This window comes from Kogia breviceps, chromosome 1, assembly GCF_026419965.1.
Source record: "Kogia breviceps isolate mKogBre1 chromosome 1, mKogBre1 haplotype 1, whole genome shotgun sequence".
Lineage (NCBI taxonomy): Eukaryota > Metazoa > Chordata > Mammalia > Artiodactyla > Physeteridae > Kogia > Kogia breviceps.
The window spans coordinates 41,691,236-41,711,719 of record NC_081310.1 but is presented as its reverse complement, the minus strand read 5'-3'; the positions used below and the strand labels follow the sequence as shown (position 1 = coordinate 41,711,719).

Genomic DNA, 20,484 nt, shown 5'->3' with positions numbered 1-20,484 from the left:
CCATTAAATCCTCTAGGTTACCAGGACTAATCACTGCCCATGGGACAGCTGCAGTCTCAGTTCACATACTTAGTCCTATGTTTTTCATTTCCTCCTAGGGATTTCCTTTTATGTTTTGCAAGTTCAGCAATATATGTTTTAAAATATATTTGAAAATTTATTTCTGTACTTTAGTTTTCTAGAAATTTTTAGCAAGAGGTTTTTCTTATTCTGCCATCTCGCTAGTACTGAATCCTTGAATGACTTTTACAAAGAGAATTCACTAAAATAGGAAAGCATAAGATATTTCCTGGGGGCATACACAGCATCCTTCAAGACTTGTAAGTGTGATTTTCCTAATGGAGAGGTTACTCAGTGCTGGACTGAGTGTAGAAGAAGATTTGAGGAAGGAAGTGGGGGAGGAACAGTAGTGCATTAATGGACAATTACTTTCTGCCCCCTCAGATGGTACTTGAGTGTTTAGCTAATGGCAGTTCACTTAGAAAAAGTCATCATTGACAAGTCCTGGTAAGCAGCTTCTAAAAATATCTTGCCTGAAGTGATTGAATCTTTTTAGGGAATAAAAGATCAGAATCTGGAAGCAGGAAGATGGTTCTCAAGTTCTAGTGAAAGTAAATTCTAAAAGCAAAGTGGGAGCCACAGGAGGTGTTGGGGAAAGGAGAGATTGAAGGACTCAAGCTCTCCTCTAAATTTAAACATTAGAAGAGGAAGCAAACAGAAGGAGAAGCAGGGGTGAGGGTGTAAAGGACTGAGTTGAAAGCATGCGTGTAGGAGTTTTCACTGAAGACAAAGCCAATTTGTGGGGGAAAACCTATTCTCCGTGGGGCCTGGTAACCACATTTCTTAGCATCCGAAGTATTAGGAGAAATGCTACTTGCCTGAGATCCATTTGCTAAGCCTTAAGCAGATGATATTGGATTATGATCACTCTTATGCTTCAGCCTGAGTTCTCCCTTTGGTCTCTGCCAGGAATATGTCTCATATTGAGGTGTGGATCCCCATTTAGGGCTATGAGGCCATTAGAAAACCAGATGTGCAGCTCTGAATTCACTCTGGCCCCCAAAGGCTGTGTCTCATCAGGTATGAGGGAGAGAAGTGAAAGACAGTGCTGGTGTGGCAAGAGCATTCTACTGGGAGTTACTGCGTTCCTGGTTACAATGCTGGTGAGTTGTGTGGTCTTGAGGAACTCATTTAATTATTCCATACCAGTGGTCTCAACCAGGGGCAGTTTTGCCCCTCAAGGGACATTTGGCAACTGGAAGCATTTTGATTGTCACAACTGGGAGGTGCTTCTGGCATCTATTGGTAAGGAGCAAGGAATACTGCTAAACATCCTACAGTGCACAGGCCCACCCGCCATGACAAAGACTTATTTGACTCAAAAAGGTCGATAGTACTGTGGTTGACATGCCCATGTGGTCGACAAAACCCTGCCCTACCTGCCTTTTCTTATATAAAAAGGAGGGGTTTGAAGAGGAGGTTGATGTGTGTGTGGCTAGACTAGGTAAGCGCTAATATTCGACTTGCACTCCTATCTATCACAGACCACATCTATCCATGTCACATCCATAGAAGCATGAATCAAATGAACTGGGCTAAAAACATACCTCATTTTCTGCCAAAAGAAGAAAATTGTGTCCTCAAAATGCTGGGAGCTTTGCAGGTTCACAGCTACCACTGTGTTTGCCTCCACACTTGTCCCTGTGAAGTAAGAGCCAAGGACTGTCTTCTTTGAGCTGAACTGCTTGTCTGCAGAACAGGTTTATCACTTCTAGCTATTCCCACACAACCTTCCCAACATGGCACAGATCCTAAGAAGTCCATGTCCTGGTTGTGTCCATTTGGCTTCGCATATAGTTACCATTCATTCATTCAGTCATTCAAGAAAATATGTGTTTTGTACCCACCAGGCATAAGGCAGTGCATTAATTGTGTGGAAAATGAAAGGACGGATAAATGAAGCCCCTTGTAGTGTAGTGGGGAGGAGACATCCATACACTACAGTGTCTGAGGCAGGAGGTCATAAAGTGCCCAAGGTTCTAAGAGGAGAAAGAGATCACATTGTGTTATGATCACAAAATGCTTCGCAGAGGAGGTTTGGCATGAACTGGGCTTTGAAGTCGAGTTTTTTGACGGGTAGGTACAAGAGAAGGGGGACAGAAGGGAGAGAGAAAATGAGAAATGATATGCAGGGGGGATTTGCATTTGTGGAAGGTGTGTATTTATGTGTCTGTGGACTGGTGAGAGTCCTGCTTCACTGGAGCAGGCAGTGAGAGCTGCACAGTCGTAGGAGATATTGCTGGGAGCATAGATGTGGCAGGGAATTTTGTTCAGTTCTGGTCCTTGAAACAAGGACTGACATGGGATGACATTTAAGTTTGCTTACAACCCTAAGATTATAAGGTCTCATGATTCCACAGTTATATTTGATAGGCACTAGAAAGCTCATCTCTTCATTCAATAAATAAGTGTAATGATTTTTTTAGCAGATAGTGTGCTAGGCACGGGGAGGGCAACATTGAACAAGTTCTTGGATTTTGCTGCACAGCAGGCTGGGGATAGGGTCAGAGTTGGGTTATGCAGTGAACACTTGTGGTAGAACCTGGAAGAGGAAGATGGGTTGGGAGGCTCTTCCCAGCTTCGGAGAAGGAGGTATAAAAGTCTGACCTTGAGAGGTGATGGTGCACATGGAATGAAAGGAAGCCTGTGAAAGTGGAATAGAAAACCTACTGACAGGACTTGGGGAAGGGTTGGTGGAGGAGATGGGGAAGAGGAAGAATCAACTTTGATTCTAAAGTTTCGTGCCTGAGTTAGGGGGAGACTGTGGTGCTGCAGTCAGAATTAGAGACCCGGGAAGGGGCTGATTTGGAGGGAAAGATGATGAGTTGATTTTTAAACCAGTTGATTCACGGCGCTTTCAGGCCATTCAGGTGGCGGAGCCTTTGAGCAGTTGTGAATGTGGTACCACACTTTAAACAGAACAGGCCAAAGGAAAAGCTGTGGGAGCCTTCCATCTATTAGCTGTGGTTGAAGCCATCTGGATGGATGAAATCACCAAGAGAGAGGGTCTACATAGAGAAGAGGGTAGGGAACTGTCCGTGAGAGATGCGTGCCTTTAGGAGGAAGAAGAAAGGGAAGAAAAGGAAGAAGAAAAGGTGAAGAAGATGAAGGGGCAGCGAGGGAGGTGGGGGGAGAACAGGAGATTGGAGATACTCCCGGAGGGGTCAGGGAAGCAGGGAGGCGGGGAAGCCAGTTCCTGCGGAGCCCCGGATGCAGCAGAATATGTACACACCCTGGTAGCCTCCAGGGAAACAGACTCTGGTTTTAAAAATCCCTTGGAACGTATTTAGCTGTAGAAGTGTTGAGCCACCTGATCATTTTATCACTTCTCAGGGCCTCAGCCAGAGGGGGGGCGGGGAAGGGGGAGGAGAAGGCTCTCCAGTGGGTCTTCCCTCCTGTGTGTGCGGAGTTGTGGCGAAGAGGTTTCCTGTGAGGGAAAAGCTGCCTTGATTTGTTTTATGGTAGGTACCAGTGTGGCAACAAGGGGACTTTAGAAGCTACAGCCTTTGGCCTGAGAGGTATCCCCCCACCGGGAAGACACTGGGGACTGTCTGTGATGGATTTTGTCCGTGCCATCCTGTTCCCCACAGCCTGGATGGCTGTGTGGACGTAGCTCACGCAAATCCTTCAGCTTTCCTCCAGGAATAGGGACTTTTCATGTTTTTATTTTTGGCTGTGGAGGAGGCTATGTGCCCACTGCCTGACCCTCACTGACTCTAGAGTGACCCTGAGCTCTTCCACTGTGGGCCCTTGAAACCGTTCTTACCCAGCCTCACCGTTCAGGCCACACTTGCTCCTTCCGTGTGGCTCTTGCAGTGAGGGGGAGGTGTGGGATGTGACCTCTGGCATCAGGCATGTCCAGCTCCAAGTCTAGCTCTGCCACATACTCGCTGTGTGATCTTAGTTTAGGGACATCGTTTCTCTGATCTCATCTGAAAAATGGTTGAAGCCTCTGAGGATTCTTATGCAGATCAAATGAGGTAACACATACACGGTGCTTATTAGTTAGACCTTCCACAATGGTAGGTATTGTTAGGGCTTTGAAACTTTTTCTTTCATTATTCTGCTTCACTCTCTTTTCGTTGAATTGTTTTCAGAATTTCTTTCCCTCTCTTCCAATGTTTTCCACTTTAAAAAAAAAAAAGCAATTAGTTTGAAGAAAATTATAACCTAACACCACTTAACCAGCTCCTGTCTGGCTCCCTAGGCAAATGAAGGGTCTTGAATGCTTTGATTGTTCTGGTATAATTCGTTTTTGGAAGTAGGGAGCTGTCTTTTGGCATCACCTATAAGGCCTGGTATGTGTCCTTGCAAATATCACAATAATACCACCCACCGTGTGTGACACTCGAAGTTTACAAAGCATTTTCACACACATCATCTCAACAAGCTCAGCATCATTTTGGGAGCTGGGTCTTTCTTTCACTCCAGAGAGCTGGTGACTGTCTTCATTTTTTACGGGCGTGTGTGTGGGTGTGGGTGGGTGGGTGGGTGCGCGTGCGTGAGCGTGAGGGATAGCTTCCTTTCTTTTAACACAAAAAGCTAAAGTTTCAAAGTAGGTGGGGTGTGGGTTAAACACTGTTCGAAATGGCAGGCCTGCTGTTCGTGGGGAGGGAAAGTGGCCTGAAAGTTTAAAAATAACCTGAACATTATAGACTCCTGTGAATTCTACAGCCTGGAGCACCGTGAGTCTGTGGGTGTCTTACCTGCTGGAGGGTAGGCAGGGAAACAGCAAGTTGAAAGGCAGGAGGATTTAAGTGTGCTGAATCCTTTAGTGGCACGCGTTGGCAGCAGAAGTATTCATAGAAAAAAAATAGAAAAAAAATTCAAGCCAAACTGAGTGATCAGGATCGATATTCCTGAATGGTTGGAACGGCACTAGCCTTGGATTTCCTGAACACAGAGCACTGGCTAATATTTGGGTCTGCAGTGCCATGGACCCTCCTTCTGTGCTGCTGGGTGTCATCTCCTCTCCCTTTCTCCCTTCTCTCCCTCAGTGACCCCTCCAGAGTTGGGCTGAAAACTTTTCCAGATAGCTACCTAGAGTGACCCACCAGGCAGCTCAGGGGCTGGGGCATTTGGGGTAGATTTGGCCATTCATTGGATAACAAGTAAATGGGATAGAAAACCAGTTCATCATGAGTAAACTGTGCACACTAATACACACTTCGGATTTTGAGAAGTTTTGGAGAGTTTGAACAGTTTTTGAAGGAGGACTCAGTTCTTGCGTGGTTTTTGCCTGGGGACGTAGCAATGCAGAACTGAGGCAGGTCAGGCTAATAGTACCAGCATGGATTGGAATACAATGCACTTGACAGTCTGTTTTCACAGTTGGTCTGTCAATATTCTCCTGAGATTCATATGGCAGGCGCTACTGCTGTCATTTCTGCAGGTGGGGCAATAAACCCAAGCAGGACTGAGGGATAAGTCTGTCTTGCCTCACACACACATAACTCGCTTATTCTGGGCTCTATGAGAACCTGCTGTAGTGTCTGGACATTTTCTTGCCTCTTGGAAGTGTAGGATCATCATGAAAGTAAGTGACCACCCCAAATCTCTATTAATGATATCAGTGAGAGGCCGTACAGTGTGGTGGTGAAGATAATGGATTTTGGAGTCAAACAGACTTAGGGTTGATTTTCTGTGATGTCATTCACCACCTATCTGACCTTAAGTGAAATGATTTAGTCTCTTTCAGTTTTGCTTTTCTTATGTGTAAAATGCAGATTATAATAATACCTACCACATAGAATTATTCTGAGAAATAAGGAAAGTAAAGGGCTTAGGACAGTGCCTTGCACATAAGATGTATTTAATACCTATTGCAATTAGTATTATCACTAATTAGTACTTTTTCTTTGTAATTATTCTTTGCTTGCTTGACGCATGTCCCATTTTCTCTTTGTTTTTTATAATCCTGGAATTTTTAATATGAAATTATGACTTATTGGAGAAGAGAGATTATTTTAACAAGGGGAAAATAGCATCATAGGAAGCTTTGGGTGATTATATTAATATTTGACCACTTTACATCTGGCAGAATTTCTTTGAAGAATGTGATTGAGTGATGGGGTGATTATGTGAAAAACAAAACAAAACAAAAACAAGTTTTTAATGGAAAAGGCTGTATAGTGAGTGCGTCTGTGTGTGTGTGTCCAAGGGACTGGCTTGTTAAGGGTATTTGAGGGAGTATTTCACAAATTCTCTCTTGATTGAGAATTACATTTCCACCTTTTCCATTTTAAATGACACATAAGGAATATTTAGAAATCTTCAAAAGAGCTTATAATTCTTCACCTTTGAATGTACTGTATTATTAAGCCTGTCTGAAAGCTCTCAACAGCATAGGAAGATTCCTTGTATATGTTGGGACACGTGGCTGGCAGAACTTGAGATCAGATCAGAAGCTAGTGCGTGTGTCTGCAAACAGTCAAAAGTGTGTGTGTCTCTTTCACATGTGATTCTTCATAAGGGAAAGAGGTGTGTGATGGTGATATTTGCCTTTTTTGTAGAGAGAAGAGATAGAACCAATTAATTCTGTAGTCGATTTTTTTTTTTTGAAGCAGAATTTTATTCTGCTATGTTTTATTTTCTGAGGAAAGGGATCTGAAAATATTCTCTATGTAGGGATCTGAATGTCTCTTTTAAATAACGGATTTCCCAAACCTTAATTCAACTACATTTTTAAAGAGCAGGAGATATTCCTCGTAAGGGAATGAACCCCATAATTTATGATGGATAAAATGAGGGTGAGGCTGTTATTGTGCTGGAAAAAGTCCCCCTGAGTTAGAATCACCTGATCTCCTACGCGAGAGGTAAGCATCCCTTCTTATTAAGGGGAAGATGAACACTCAACTCAGAAAGATCAGCTGGAAACATCAGACAACAGAACAGAGACTCAAAGTCAGTGGCAGAATGTGTTAGGAGAAGGTCAGCCCCTCAGACAGGGACCAGCTACCTGGTTGATGCCAAAGCTCTTTTTCACCAAAAAGAGTTGCAGGAGACCCAATCATTCATTCGTTGACTGTGTATTTACTAAAGGCCTGCTATGAGGATGACATCATGCAGGCACTCTAGGTAATAATGAAGGGGAATATATGTCTTCCGTACTTGAGAAGCTTATACCGCAGTGGAGGAGACATGGCATACCTAACTGCAAACTTAAATAGGAATGTACTGTTGAAGTTATATCCGTGGCAGCAATGACAGTGAGTAAACAAGGTACTACGGATGAGCGATGCAAAAGCTCTGTGAGTTTATAGGAGGTAGAGATCACAGATTGACTTGGAGAGGTTATGGAAGTCTTCATGGTGGAGGCAGAATTGAACTGAACCACACACCTTGAGGGATACCTCGGAGTTGGGGAAGCAGAAAAGAGGAAGCATGTGCTTGGGTCAGTCCGAAGCAGGTGCTGTAAGAGTTTTGAGGTAGGCATGGGCACAACGTGTTATAACTTTGTTAATGCTCTGGTACACGGGGAGATGGTGTTGGAAAGGTAGGTTGAATTCAGATTGTCTTGAGTTGTCAGGCTAAGGAGTTTGGCCATGTTTTAGCAGCGAGGAGCCACTGAAGTCAAGTGATTGACAGGGAGAAGGATGTCCCCTGGGTAGAAAGTGGCATTTTTGGAGGGGGAGCTTGCTTTGAAGCAATTATAATGAATTCACTTTCAAATACATTGAGTTTGAGATGACGGTGGGTAACCCCAGTCGGTACAGAGTTACCCATGACTTAATTGTGCCTTTGGCTATGGAAATGAGGTGAAAGGTATGGGATAGAGGCTAGATGGGGAAGTAGAGGATAGTTGAAACTGTGAGTAAGGACATGACCCCAAAGGGAGAGAAGTCAGAGAGAGAAGGTCAAGGGGTTGAGGACAGACCCATGGGCGCTCCCACGATAAAGGGACAGGAATAAGAGGAGTAAGAGAAGGACTGGGCAGGGAGGTGGGTAGGACAGACCCATGGGCGCTCCCACGATAAAGGGACAGGAATAAGAGGAGTAAGAGAAGGACTGGGCAGGGAGGTGGGTCCTTCTCTTACTCTTATTCTGGGAGGGGTGGAGACTGGGATGCTAAGGGGCAGGCCTCTGAGAAGAAGGGGAGGTCAGTGGTGCCCAACCCTGCAGGATGGTCCAGAAGGAGGGGAAAACAAGGACCATACAAGGTCAGTGGGGTCTTTGTGCAATTTCTGGGGGTTGGAAGGGGCAGAACCAGTATAGTCTGCCTGGATGCACGTTTCAAAGCTGGCCTCAAGTCCATATCATATGGGAATGCCTTATTCACTCTGATTATTTTATACTAGGTGGGTGTAACCAGCTGTTCAGCGGAGGAGAGAGTGGGAGAGAAAGGGTGTGGTGATGGACAGGTGGTGGCTTAATCTGCGATGATTCCAACCCGAAGTCCTGTGAGAGACAAGCCTGGTGGGCGGGGTGGGTGCGAGTTCTCTTCATTGGACAGGCAGGGCTCCTCTAGGCTCTGTTTGGGCTCTGAGCTGCTGCTTTCCCTGCTGGTGGGACATCTTCAAGAGTGAAACATGAGGAGTGAGTGGGTCAAGAGCGGCCAGTCAGTGCAGGATGCAGCCCAGCGCCCTCTCATCCTCAGCACGATGCCACGCCTGACACGTGGAAGGCTCTCATTTTCTGTCTGTTGAATGAATGCATCAGCCCGAGCCCACCCAGGCTGAGCAAGCTTTGCAATGTGTGGGCTATATTTTGTTTTCCAAGTCAAGAGGCCAAGGGGGCAGGTGAATGGGCGTGTTTGCATCAGTTGTTCTCACCCTTAGATGGCGAGGCACCCTCGGCTCACCCCTGTCGGTCAGAGCTGGAGCTCTGAGGAGTGGTCCTGCCGTCCTCTGCCTCGGCCAGACAGCAGGGCTGGACGCTGCGGGTGGGAGCCGAGGTGCACAGTGATGGGGCAGGCATCCTTGGCTGTCTGGGGCTAGACACTGAACCTCCAAAATGACTTTCCCAATAGGGGTTAATGTCTTTTAAGTTTGACTTTTGTCCAGGCCGAAAAGTGACCTCATCTTATGGAAAACAAAGGATTGAAGTGGTGATACTAGACTTGTTTATGATCCTAGATACACTGAAAGAAAATAAAGATGCTGACTGGTTAATGAATTCCCTACCTTTCCTCCTCTGCACGCCCAGGCTCTTGTGTCCCCCAGCGCTTCTCCAGGTCTCCAGTGCCGTCTCTTTCATGGGGTGCCACTGATTCTTCTGTTTTCCCAGCTGCCTCCAGCCCCAGCCCGAGGGGATGCCTCCCTCCTCGGCTCTTCCTCCACCCCACACCCCGTGCTCTCTTAGGGTGCCCGCCACATTCTGCCTCCTCTTAGGGTTCTTCATAAGGATGTTTTCCCCTTCTCCTCTTTTAAACCATAAGCTTTTAGGGGCCGTGACTGTGTCTAATTTATCCTTGACACTCAGAATCCCTGGGTACAATGCCAGGCACATTAAAAGGGGTTAGTGCTTATTTGTTCAATGGGTTTATGAATTAACGAAGAAGTAAACAAGCACGACTCTCCCAGGTATCAAAACCTTTGGGGTCTTCAGACTCTGGTCTCTAATATTTTGCTTTCTTTTCTCTTTTCCCTCGTCTTTCTAAGTCTTAGGCACTTACACTTCTCTCCACCTCCATCTATCCTGCACACACCAGAGCCACCCGTGGGATGCACTTCTGAAGTCTGCTTTCAGAAGCAGAAAGCTGTCAGATGTGTGGTATTTGCTGTGTGTACCGTGGTCACAGCTAAAATGTAGTTAACAAACACTTATGCGGCACTTATTGTGTGCCGGGTACTGATCTAAGAGCTTGATATGTATTAACTAACTTAATCTTCATAACAGCCCAGTGGGACAGGTGATGGGCATTCTTAGAAATTTAACCCTCTGGGAGACTCTCTGGCTCCAGGTCATGGCTTACTTCTCCAAAGTCTAAGATCATGCCTGTGACCGGACTCTTAAGCAAGGAAAACATTATCCTGACATGCAGTATGTTAAGCGTGGTCACACATTGTAAGGAATCCTGACCTCATTACCAGGGGATGCAGCTCTGCTGTTTCCTGTCTCTGTGCACTTGGACACGTCCCTGAACCTCTGGGCCCCAGGTAATAGAATGTGTCTCAACAGTCCTGCAGCAAAGATGCAGTGCGATAACATTACCACGGTTGGCACCCAGGAAATATTGAGTTGTCGTAAATGAATGGTTTAAAAAATATTTTTTAGAAAACTTTGCACATCTATAGTTAGCTGATAGAGGGTTGGAGCTGTGCGGTTTCTCAGGCATAGGTTTGAGAAATGCCGGTTCTAGGGACAGACATTACATAAGGATGTGAAGTTATGTTTTCACCCAAGTCAGGGCTGTAAGGTATTGTGGAAGCTGCCAGACTCCCAAGATGTCTGCATCACCATAATGCTCTTCTGCTCTGCTATGAATTTGCACATGGTCTCCTGCCAACTTTTCTTCTTAAAACCCAATCCCAAATCCTCTCTGCATTATGTTCCTTAGAGCAATGCTTTGCATAAGAGTCTATTTCTTGGAAAGGCTCAACAGGGGAAAAATAGAACAAAAGGGGCCCTGATCACTTAAGCATAAGCTCTCTGAGTGGAACTGGCCGGGTAGGGGGAGATGAGGGAGTGGGGCTGGTGGGAGGGCACACACCTTTAGATGAGGCGAAGGTGTGCAGACTCCCCAGTGGTGGGCTGAAATCTCCTGTGAAGATGGCCCAAGACCTGACAGATCTCGGAAGAGCTTTATGAATGAGGGAAATAGGCTAAGTGCTTCTCCATCTTTGCCACTCACATCTCTCCATCTTGGTACAAACTCCCACGGCCTGCCTGGTCTGGGGGGAGCGTGGCGACCTTGTTTCCTTCCTTTTCCAGAGGATGCTGGAGGGACCCCCCTACCACTCAGCTTCTCTCTTGCTTGCACTTTGAATGGTGCCCTGGAGTAGAGGACTTGCGGGGTTAATGCTTTGAAATTGAACTGTCTGCATGGGATTCATACTCCACGAAAGTTTTTTACTTGCTTCCTTGGATCCTTTTGGGTTTCTAGTTTGCAGGTCATTTCTTGCAGGAAAACATGTAGACCTTTTGGCTGCATCATCTTAACTCGTGTGTGTGTGTGTGTGTGTGTACCTTGTACTCACGTGCCCAGTGTGTGGGGCTGCACGTTTCAAGTACTGTGAGATGGCTGATTGCATTGTTGGTGAAATTGGGGGCTTGGGCCTCAACAAAGTACCACAGGAGTAGAGGGCTAGTGACAAGAGCTCACGTCTAGGAATGTCTAGGCTCTGAGGTGTGGCGCCCGAGGTGCTAGGCTGCCAAGTACCTGAGCTCACAGGGATATGCTCACAAATGACCAGTAGATGGTGCTCTAACAACATGAAAATATGGCTGCTCTCCCTCCTGGGCTGGAAAGGGATTTTAGGAAACGGGTTTCCAATCAGAGTTATGACCAATTGCTGATTTTTTACATTTCCATTTGTGGGTCTTTAAGAGGACACTGGAACTAGGGACATGGGAAGGAGAATGCCCACCAAGTTCCCCTTACAAAGAGCATTATGGCAGTGACCTAATCTGAAGTTTTTTCTAAGGATCCTCCCGGATCTAGAGGGCAGTAGATGGGTTCCCAGTTAAGCATCTTCCCAGCTCCTGGTCCCAGGAGCATTTGGCCACCGATCAGATTCAATTTGAGGATGGTAAGCCCAGCATTCCCATAGGCTCAGTGTGATTGCATAGTTTCTTCTCTTGATGTTGAACAATTTGGGATCACACTATTACTGCCCCTGAGAAATTAGCCTGGGTATTGGAAAAAGCCATCAAGTGAAAGATCTGTTAGAAGTCTAAAATCTGCCTCTTATCAGATGTGGACAAACGACTTAACATTTCTGAAACTCTAATTCATTCACCAAATCAGGGTTGTAATACATGTGTTGCCAGGCTGACCTCAGAGGTTTGGAGTTAGATTTACATAAAGTGAAAACTATTGATGACACATAAGATATTGTTCAGCCGTTGAAATTGTAGCCCTCTGGTGACTGGGAGAATGGGGGCGTCGGAAAGCATGAAAGAAGTTCACAGATCTCAAAGGGCTCAAGAGCTGTGACAGCCAGGTGGGGGTGAATATGAGAGAGTGCCTTCTTCCCAGCATTACTGTCCTTAGGCCAAGTCCTTTCCCAAAGCCACTTATGGCATCACGTTTGCCTTTGTCCTCTTGGGCTCCACCCTCTAGGACTTCCCAGTTTTTAACTCCCCTACAGAGGTGCTCACGTTACCCAGCACACTTTACATCATCCCCAACACATGCCTTTGTGACCCCTGCCTCCTGAGAAGGTAGGAAGGTAAGCCTCAACTGCAGTGGGTCCTCACATTTCCATGAATAATATCCTGTCTTGGGAATTCTAGGTCCCTAGAATTATAGCAGCAACAGAGAACACAGGACATTGTAGAGAGAGCAAAAGGAATTAGTACTGGATCTCTGCTTAGTAGGTGACACTGACGACACAAGCCAAGGGTTCCTGATCTTCCATGAACTTCTTCCAGGAGGTAATAGGTTGGTGAGCGCTGCTTCCTCTGAGAATTAACAGGCATGCCACCCTCTAGCCTGCAAAGGCCAGGACACGCAAGCACAGGGATGAAGGTGCAGCATGAGAATGAGGTCCATCAAGCATTCTAGCCAGTAAAGTTATACAATCTAATTTAATCCCAGGAGCGTATACTTTATTTTAATCATCTATTTTGTTCATGATCGTGCTCTCAGTTCCTAAAACAGTGCCTAGGGCTCAGAAATATTTGTCAAATGATTTGAATGAATTTTGTGCTAAGGCTTATGGTCCTACCTCTGAAAGCATGGATTTGATCATTTCTGAAAGTCTTTTCTAATTCTGTATAGTTTACAGGGCTACTGAGACAGCCACTTGTGACTGGTTCTAAATGACTGACAGCTGACGGGACTTTGGGTTCATAGTATCGCCTTCCCTTTCACTCTGACTAGGTGTTCAGGCAGAAAAGGGACCCTCCAATTGAGGTAGGTAGAAGGACTGAGTAAGGCAGTAATGGGAAAAGCAAAATACTCCGATTCACCTCGAATAGTAATTTGGCTTAAAATGGGCCTTCCTGAATCAAAAGGTCAACACGCCATGCCCAAGGGCAGCAGTGCCTGCTGGGGGAGGACGTGTTGAGACCATTCCTTTCGTTTTCCAGCAGCAGAGACTTTCCCTTCACACTGACACACACACATACATTCTCACACAGCAGACCAGTGTCAGTGCTCACATGGCCTTGCCCAGCACACACACGTTCACCGAGGAACACACGCTGCCTCTCACTCAAATGTCACCTCTCTTCTCACCAGTTAATCTCACACACCGACACTGCCTTCCGCACCAGCGAAACCACACTAACCCATGATTTCCAGCCTCCGGGCTCTGGTCAGTCCTTTGTTTCCTTCCTCTGCCCCTACCCCCACCCCCGCCTCTTCCATGGCTCAGGTGGGGAGGATTTGGATAAGGCTGTGCGTTCAGGCCAAAGCAGGGGGGCAGCTGGTACCTATCTTCAGTTCGAACCACCGACTCACCTGTGCGCAAGGGCTTGGTTGCTAAACCCAGGGGCTCGTTCTCTGGGGCGTGAAGTCCACCATTCCCGCTTCTGCAGCTCAGACGCTAATTCTATTTTTTTCTTCATTATTGGGTTGGGTTTGAGGAAGTTAGTGGAGAGGACTTGGGGGTAAAAAATAGAGGTGGGAGGATCCCCCTGATTGAGAAGGTAGTTTTAGCCTAGAACTCACTACCTCGGAACTCAGTATCCCAGAGATACAGGGCTCTATTAGAGCCAAACCCAAGAGGTCGTCCCAGATCGCGTTTGGAGAGGGGCGGGGTGCAGAAGCTCCCGCCAGAGCTGGCTCCAACACCAGAGTGCGGAGCCCCCAGACGTCCTAGCGTCCCTCGTGGGACCTCCAGGCTGCTAAGTGGGGGCATGGGCAGAAGAGGGTGCTGCCTTCTCTGCGGAAACCCTGCGGCAGCGCTCTCGGAGCCTGGGAGGTGCGGAGGCTCGGCGACCCGGACCCGGCGCAGGGCGCATAGAGCGCAAAGGCTTCGACTCACGGCTAGGGCGGCGGCGCGCCGGTCACTGCGCGGGGCACAGCTCCGGCGGGCGCCTCTCGGCGGGGACGGGAGGCGCGAGAGCGTGCGCGTGTGCGTGTGCGCCCCCGCCAGGCCTCGGCTCTCAGGCGGAGAGTCCGCCGCGCCGCCAGCTGCGCCAGCGTGTTTCCTCTCTGCAGTACTTGGGGAAAGGCGATTCTTGCCTGGGATCTTTGCAGAGGGGCCCCGCTACCCTCTGGCTACATCGATCAGTAGCCCAAGCCAGCCTCGGGTCCCAGGAACCTCCTGCAGCGGTTGGCCGGGTCCTTCCGGCTCCATCCCTGCCCCGCCCTTGCTCGCCAGCCCCGCCCCCGCTTCTCCTGGCTCTTCAGTGCGCGCTTGGCTGCGCCTCTGCGCTCCGCTCGCTCTCCCCCTCCTGGCCACCTCCTTCTTCTCCTCTGCTCCTTGGAGTCGGGCTGCCAGGGTGGAAGAGGAAGGCTGAGTCGGTAGTGAGCAAGTTCGGTCCTTGGACAACTCCCGTGCCAGGCTACCGCTGGGCTCGGCTGCAACCTGTTCCTCCTTCGCCCAAGTGCTCGCTCGCCCGCCCGCCGGCTCGCTCCCGCTCTCCCGCCCTCTCCCCGGCGCAGCCGCGGATCGCTGTTGCATGCTGATCCGGGGAGGCGGCGGCGGCGAGCGCTCCGGGCGGATGCTGGCACTCGAGCTTCGCGGCTCTCTGGATGCTGCTCAACTTCTCTCCCAAGCGCAGGAGCTTTGAAGTCATTTGTCCCTCTCCGGTTGGATCGACTTCTTATTTTGATATTTTGGGCGTTGCGGTTTACGCAGCAACCTCAATACCGCTCTCCCCCCTCTCTCCCTTTCTCTCAACCTTTGGATGCGTCTGTGCTGGCAGATGTAAAGACCCAAGTCTTGGCTGTGGGATTTCTCAGATGGACTTGCGGGGGCTGGCGTTATAAAGCATGTCACCATAACCTCGTCCTTGTCTTTTTTTTTTTTTTTTTTGAAAAGTTCTTTTGTTTTCATTTTTCCCCTCCCCCCACCAATAAATTACCAAACTGTTACCTAGCGGGCCGGTGCCTGCCTCTCTCCCAGAACTAGGTGGTGCGTCTGCCAGAAGAGGAGCTATGTTTGAAGAGCAGCCTACTCCACCCGTCTCCTCTCCAGTCCCTGAACGCCACCACACACTGGCATTTTGAAAAAAAAAAAAAAAATTGCCTCCAGAAACTGAGCACACCCAAGCTCTCCCCCCCCCCCTTTTTTTTCCTCCTTGAGGAATGGAGCTTCGCAGAGGTTGTATTTAGATTCAACAGTTCGGAGCGGCGAGGTTGCTGCTGCCGCCTTTCCGAAGAGCTCGCGAGGCTCCCCGGAGGCGGTGGTCCCCGTGTCCATCTGGATGCGGCTCTGAGACTCCGTGTGTCTTTCTGCTTGTTGCTGTGTGCGGGTGTTCGGCCACGATCACCTTTGTGTGTATTCTGTCTGTTTAAACTTCAGGATGGCTCGCTTCGGGGAGGCGGTGGTCGGCAGGCCGGGGTCGGGAGATGGAGATTCGGACCAGAGCAGGAACCGGCAAGGAACCCCCGTGCCGGCCTCCGGGCCGGCGGCCGCCTACAAGCAGTCGAAAGCGCAGAGGGCGCGGACTATGGCTTTGTACAACCCTATTCCCGTCCGGCAGAACTGTTTCACCGTCAACAGATCCCTGTTCATCTTCGGAGAAGATAACATTGTCAGGAAATACGCCAAGAAGCTCATCGATTGGCCATATCCTTTCTTACCCACTATCACTCCCCTCTCCCCCTTTGCATTTCTTCGGGTAAGGGGGGAAACCTAGCATGGAATTTGCACCCCCATTCCTTTCCTGGTGCCGATTTGCCTCTTTGCTGAAGTGCACTCTGTACTTTGGTGCACCTAAGAGGCAAGCTTGGTGCTGTAGAAACCGATGTGGGCACTAGTGTTTTGCAAGGTAAGACTTTTGGTTTTTGATATTTCCTACGTGGAAGTCTCCAGCATCGCTGGGTGCGTGGTGTTGTGGTGTCTGCCCCTTTCGCGGCTGGGCTTTATTCGATTCTCAGCCCCCTAGTCCCTTCACAAGCTGCATAGAATGGGTTGCCCCTAATCTCTGGGTTTTCTTTCATACCCAGCCCCCCTTTTCCCTCCCTTTAAGCCATCCCCTTTTCCCCCATCACCACCAGCCGGGAAGACCCCTACACTATCTGTAGGAAAGTCAAGACTCCACGGGGGCATTTATCAGTTCAGAAGCTTCAAGAGCTCTGAGCCAAAACCCTGTAGACAAGTTGACAAATGGATAAATAACGCAGGCATTTGGCTTGGGACCCAGCTAACTGCTGGGGACTGAGTTGAAGTTCCACTGGAAGTGGAGTGAATGAGTGTGTCAGGGAGGCAATCCTTAATGACACAGCCCAAACAATGTAGAGTTCAGGCTTTCTTCTCAGCCATGAAAGAGCAGCTCATCAGGGCCCATCCTTTCCTTAGTCCTGGGTTGGGTACTCCTGCCTCTTAATGTTTCACCAGCTGAGTGCTCTCCTAGTGCCCAGGATCCAGGCAGATCTGCTGGGCCTGAATTCATCAGCGGGGTGCTGCATCAGCTGAGCCCAGAGGTGTGCAAGCAGTCTGTCTCTCCCTAGTTCCCGAGGAACTGCTCTCCACAAAGAGCTGGCAGGGGGAATCTCTGATGGTAACGGTGTCAGGGTGAACGGGCATAGAGGGAGGTTCTTTGCAGGTTTAATGAAGTGCACCAAATGTGGGCTGCTGATTAGGCATTTCACTGCCTCGTTCTTCACTAAGAATATGGGCGTCTGGCAAGGTCTCTACGAATTGGGGGTTGCTGGATGGTGAGGAGGATGAGTAGGGAGTAAGCCCGTGGGATGGTGTTATATATGGGGGTAGGCTTGGAGACATGGGACTTTGATGCTTGTGGAGAGAGATTTCTTGGGAGGGATGCACCTGCAAACGAGGCCACTCCTCTTCTTCCCTATCCTCCCTCCTCCCCACCCCCACCCTCCAGGTGTGCCGCAGGGAGACAGCTGGAGCCACGTTGGGTCTCTAGTAGCAGCGAGGCTCGTGGCTCACTCCCCTCGGGGCCTGGGCATCTCCCTGCTACCCCCACCCTAGTCTCTGGCCTTCCCCTCTTTCCTCCCTAGTTCCCTGCCTCAGCAGCATGGCGATTGGCTGGCTCGTGGTGCTTCTAGGCAGTACCCCTCATTAGAAACGGAGGAGCATCTCTAGGCAAATATTCTTCCTGCTGCTGCTTGAATCCTCCCACAGCCACCGCTGGCCGGGCTTCTACTCTCCTTCTCCCTGCACTCCCCTCCCTCTCCTACCCGCACAGAGTGATCCTGGGGCCAATCAGTACCAGAGTTAAACCTACCTAGGGTGAGGGGGACTGGGGAGGGGGAAGGGTCCGGTCCCTGCAGCCCCGCCCGCCGGTGCGCTGCACAAAGCGACAGCTCTCATTGTGTTTTCGTGCTGCGGCTGCGAACACTGCTCTAGTCAGGTCCCTACGGATTTCTTCAGCGACACCCCCTTCCCCGCCCGCCCATCTTCTACAATGCTCTAAAATTTCCCACCCACCAGGTGCTGCCTCTCTTAGGGGCCTGTTTACCTAGACAGGCGCCCTCCCGTTTCCCGGCGGTAGACAAAGCCGCCCAGCCGCCGCGCGGGTGGCAGAGTGTGCCAGCAGCCAGCGTTGGTACCTCGGACAGCGCCACCGAAACTGCCCCTTGGCCTGGGCTCCACCGTCCCCGGGGTTCAGCACGTCGGGCACTTCCGGCCGGGCCCAGGCTCCCGGGCGGGGAAATTAAGCACGTTTCCTACACTACGCGTTCTCCGCTTTTCACGTTTTCTCTTCCGCTGCAAAAACGCCGCCTTTCTAGCAGGAGTTGCGAGCGGTGCAAGGTGCGACTGTGGGTTTCACCGCGCTCTTTCCTTGTCTTCGGCCAGAATGCACCAAAGAGACTCAAAGGAGAGACTAGGGAAGTTGATTTCGGCATCCTACTCAGTGCCTTGGCCTTGAGCCCCGTCCCAGTGGTCTCTTCCATCCCCACAGTTGGAAGTTTCACAGTGCTTCTACAGCATGTAGGCTGTTAGTGTTTGGAGAGCATCTGCTAAGGTGTGTAGTGGAGCCCTGTTCCCAGATTTAAAATACACCATGTTTGCTGTTTATTCCCGGCTGTACAATGTAATTGACTAATATATATTCCCTCTGGTGGTGACCATGTGGACACATTGCGCTTCTGTGGGTTCTGCATTTGCTCTAATACGGCATATAAGTTCCTAGTCTCACCTCTCTTCCTTTCTAATTCCTTCCTGGAATTATATTCCTTTTTCTTACTGGGAGTCAGTGTGAGCACTGGTTACCAGTAAAGCTTGGGAGCTAAGCTGTCTGGGTTCAAATCTCAGTTCCTTTACCAGCTCTGTGACCTTGAAAAGTTACTTCATTTCTCGGTGACTCAGTTTCCTTATCTGTAAAACAAGGATGGTAATAATGAGTTACTGGGAGAATTAAATGAATTAATATATGTCAGGTTCCTAGAACACTGCCTAATTCCCTGTAAACACTAGCTATTATTATTAATGGAGTCCTTCAGAAATTTCAGCATACCAGAAGGGAGGGATTTTAGTTCTAGGTGAATGAAGTCTTCTAGGCTTTTGTCTCCCACAGACAGCAAAGACCAGCATCACCTGGAGGCTTGTCAAAAATTCAGATTCCCAGACACAGAAGAGAAACCAGTGTTTTCCACAAGGGAGAGGGGCAAAATAGGTGAAGGGGCTTAAGAGGTACAAATCAGCAGTTATAGTATAAATAAGTCACAGGGATGTAATGTACAGCACAGGGACTATCGTCTGTGTTTTATAATAACTTTGTATGGCATGTAATCTATAAAAGCATCGAATCACTATGTTGTGCACCTGAAACTAATATAATATTGTAAATCAATTATACTTCAATTTAAAAAAATTCAGGGGCTTCCCTGGTCGTTGAGAATCCACCTGCCGATGCAGGGGACATGGGTTCGTGCCCCGGTCCGGGAAGATCCCACATGCCACAGAGCAGCTGGGCCCGTGAACCATGGCCGCTGAGCCTGCGCATCCAGAGCCTGTGCTCCGCAACGGGAGAGGCCACAACAGTGAGAGAACTGCGTACTGCAAAAAAAAAAAAAAAAAAAAATCAGAATCCTGAGCCACACTTCAGATTTACTAAATCAGAATCTGCATTTTAATAAGATCCTCAGGTGATTACTATGCCCGTTCAAGTCTGGCAAGTACTTCTGTGTTCTACGTAAGGGCCAGATTTTCACAGAAAGGAAGCTTCAGGACACATGTCAAGACCTGTTTTGAACTGTCATGTTCATATGCAACATGCTTGAGGATTTTGATTATTCATGTAGTACACTTTTTGAGATGTATACATCTTTTATTGGCTGCAAGAAGTCAGTGTAGAACTAGGGGGATAATATGTACTTCTGTGTGCTGTGTTAGTGGTATCTGAACACCACATCATACTGGTCTTTAATCAGATTAGCCTGAAACGATCAGTTAAATAGAAGGAATGATTTAATTTATACTTGCCACTCTCTGACTTGGATGGGGGTGGTGATAACCTCATCCAGTTATTAACAGGGAAGGTCTCGTTCTTATGGGAAGAAATGCATAGGATAACCTAGATTTGGCAAGAAAAATGGTGGCAAGTTAACAGCCCACTCTGAATGTGTTTCATTTTTCTTGGAAGCTACATCTGCACAGGGAGATAATTTTATTTTCTTATGGCACTCTCTTCTGCAGTGGATGCCATAACCTTTTTGAAAATGCTAATCTGATTTAAAATGTGATATTACATTTTATATGATTCCTCTTTTTCTTTTTTGCTCATCTAATAGATCTAACAAAAGGGTTCTCTTTTTCTCAGGGAATTGGCTGCTGTGAATGTCACCCCGCATTCACTGTGTCATAAGCTCACTGGCTCTAACCCTGCTGTGCCCAGGCCCAGTTGCCCTGTGGATCTACAGGGTCTCTCCCTCATGGTTTGTGAGATGTTCCCCACACGTTGGCACTTTTCCAGGTTAGAGGATGAAGGGAAGAAATGGCATGTCTGACTTTGTGCCATTGATGGGCAGTGAGAGATTTCTCCCCCACTGACGGTGTGGGTTATCTCAACAGGGAGCACATGTTTCATGTGGAAATGAACATGGTTTAAAGCAGGAAGATCAAATGTGTTTGTAGCCACTGAGCTGATGAAGCTCATTATAATGAACCTGTGGATATTCATGTGTGATTTCTTGTTGCAGAGAAATTCTTTATAGCCCCAAAGGACTCTGGCTTT

The 20,484-nt window shown here is 48.3% G+C and overlaps 1 protein-coding gene and 1 long non-coding RNA gene across 2 annotated transcripts in view; one reads left to right on the top strand and one right to left on the bottom strand.

The window, feature by feature from the left end:
* CACNA1E (calcium voltage-gated channel subunit alpha1 E) overlaps positions 1 to 20,484 on the top strand; it is a 396,248-nt gene that overhangs the window by 71,734 nt on the left and 304,030 nt on the right. Inside the window, exon 3 of the mRNA XM_059068042.2 lies at positions 15,639 to 15,905. Within this exon, the coding sequence (XP_058924025.2) occupies positions 15,639 to 15,905 (267 nt within the window). The remainder of the gene's footprint in view (positions 1 to 15,638; positions 15,906 to 20,484) is intronic.
* Positions 1,556 to 13,887, bottom strand: LOC136793961 (uncharacterized). Its single transcript, XR_010840067.1, has 4 exons — positions 13,628 to 13,887; positions 4,767 to 4,829; positions 3,837 to 4,188; positions 1,556 to 1,701 (listed from the first exon to the last, which is right to left on the bottom strand). It is a non-coding gene; the product is annotated as an uncharacterized lncRNA (long non-coding RNA).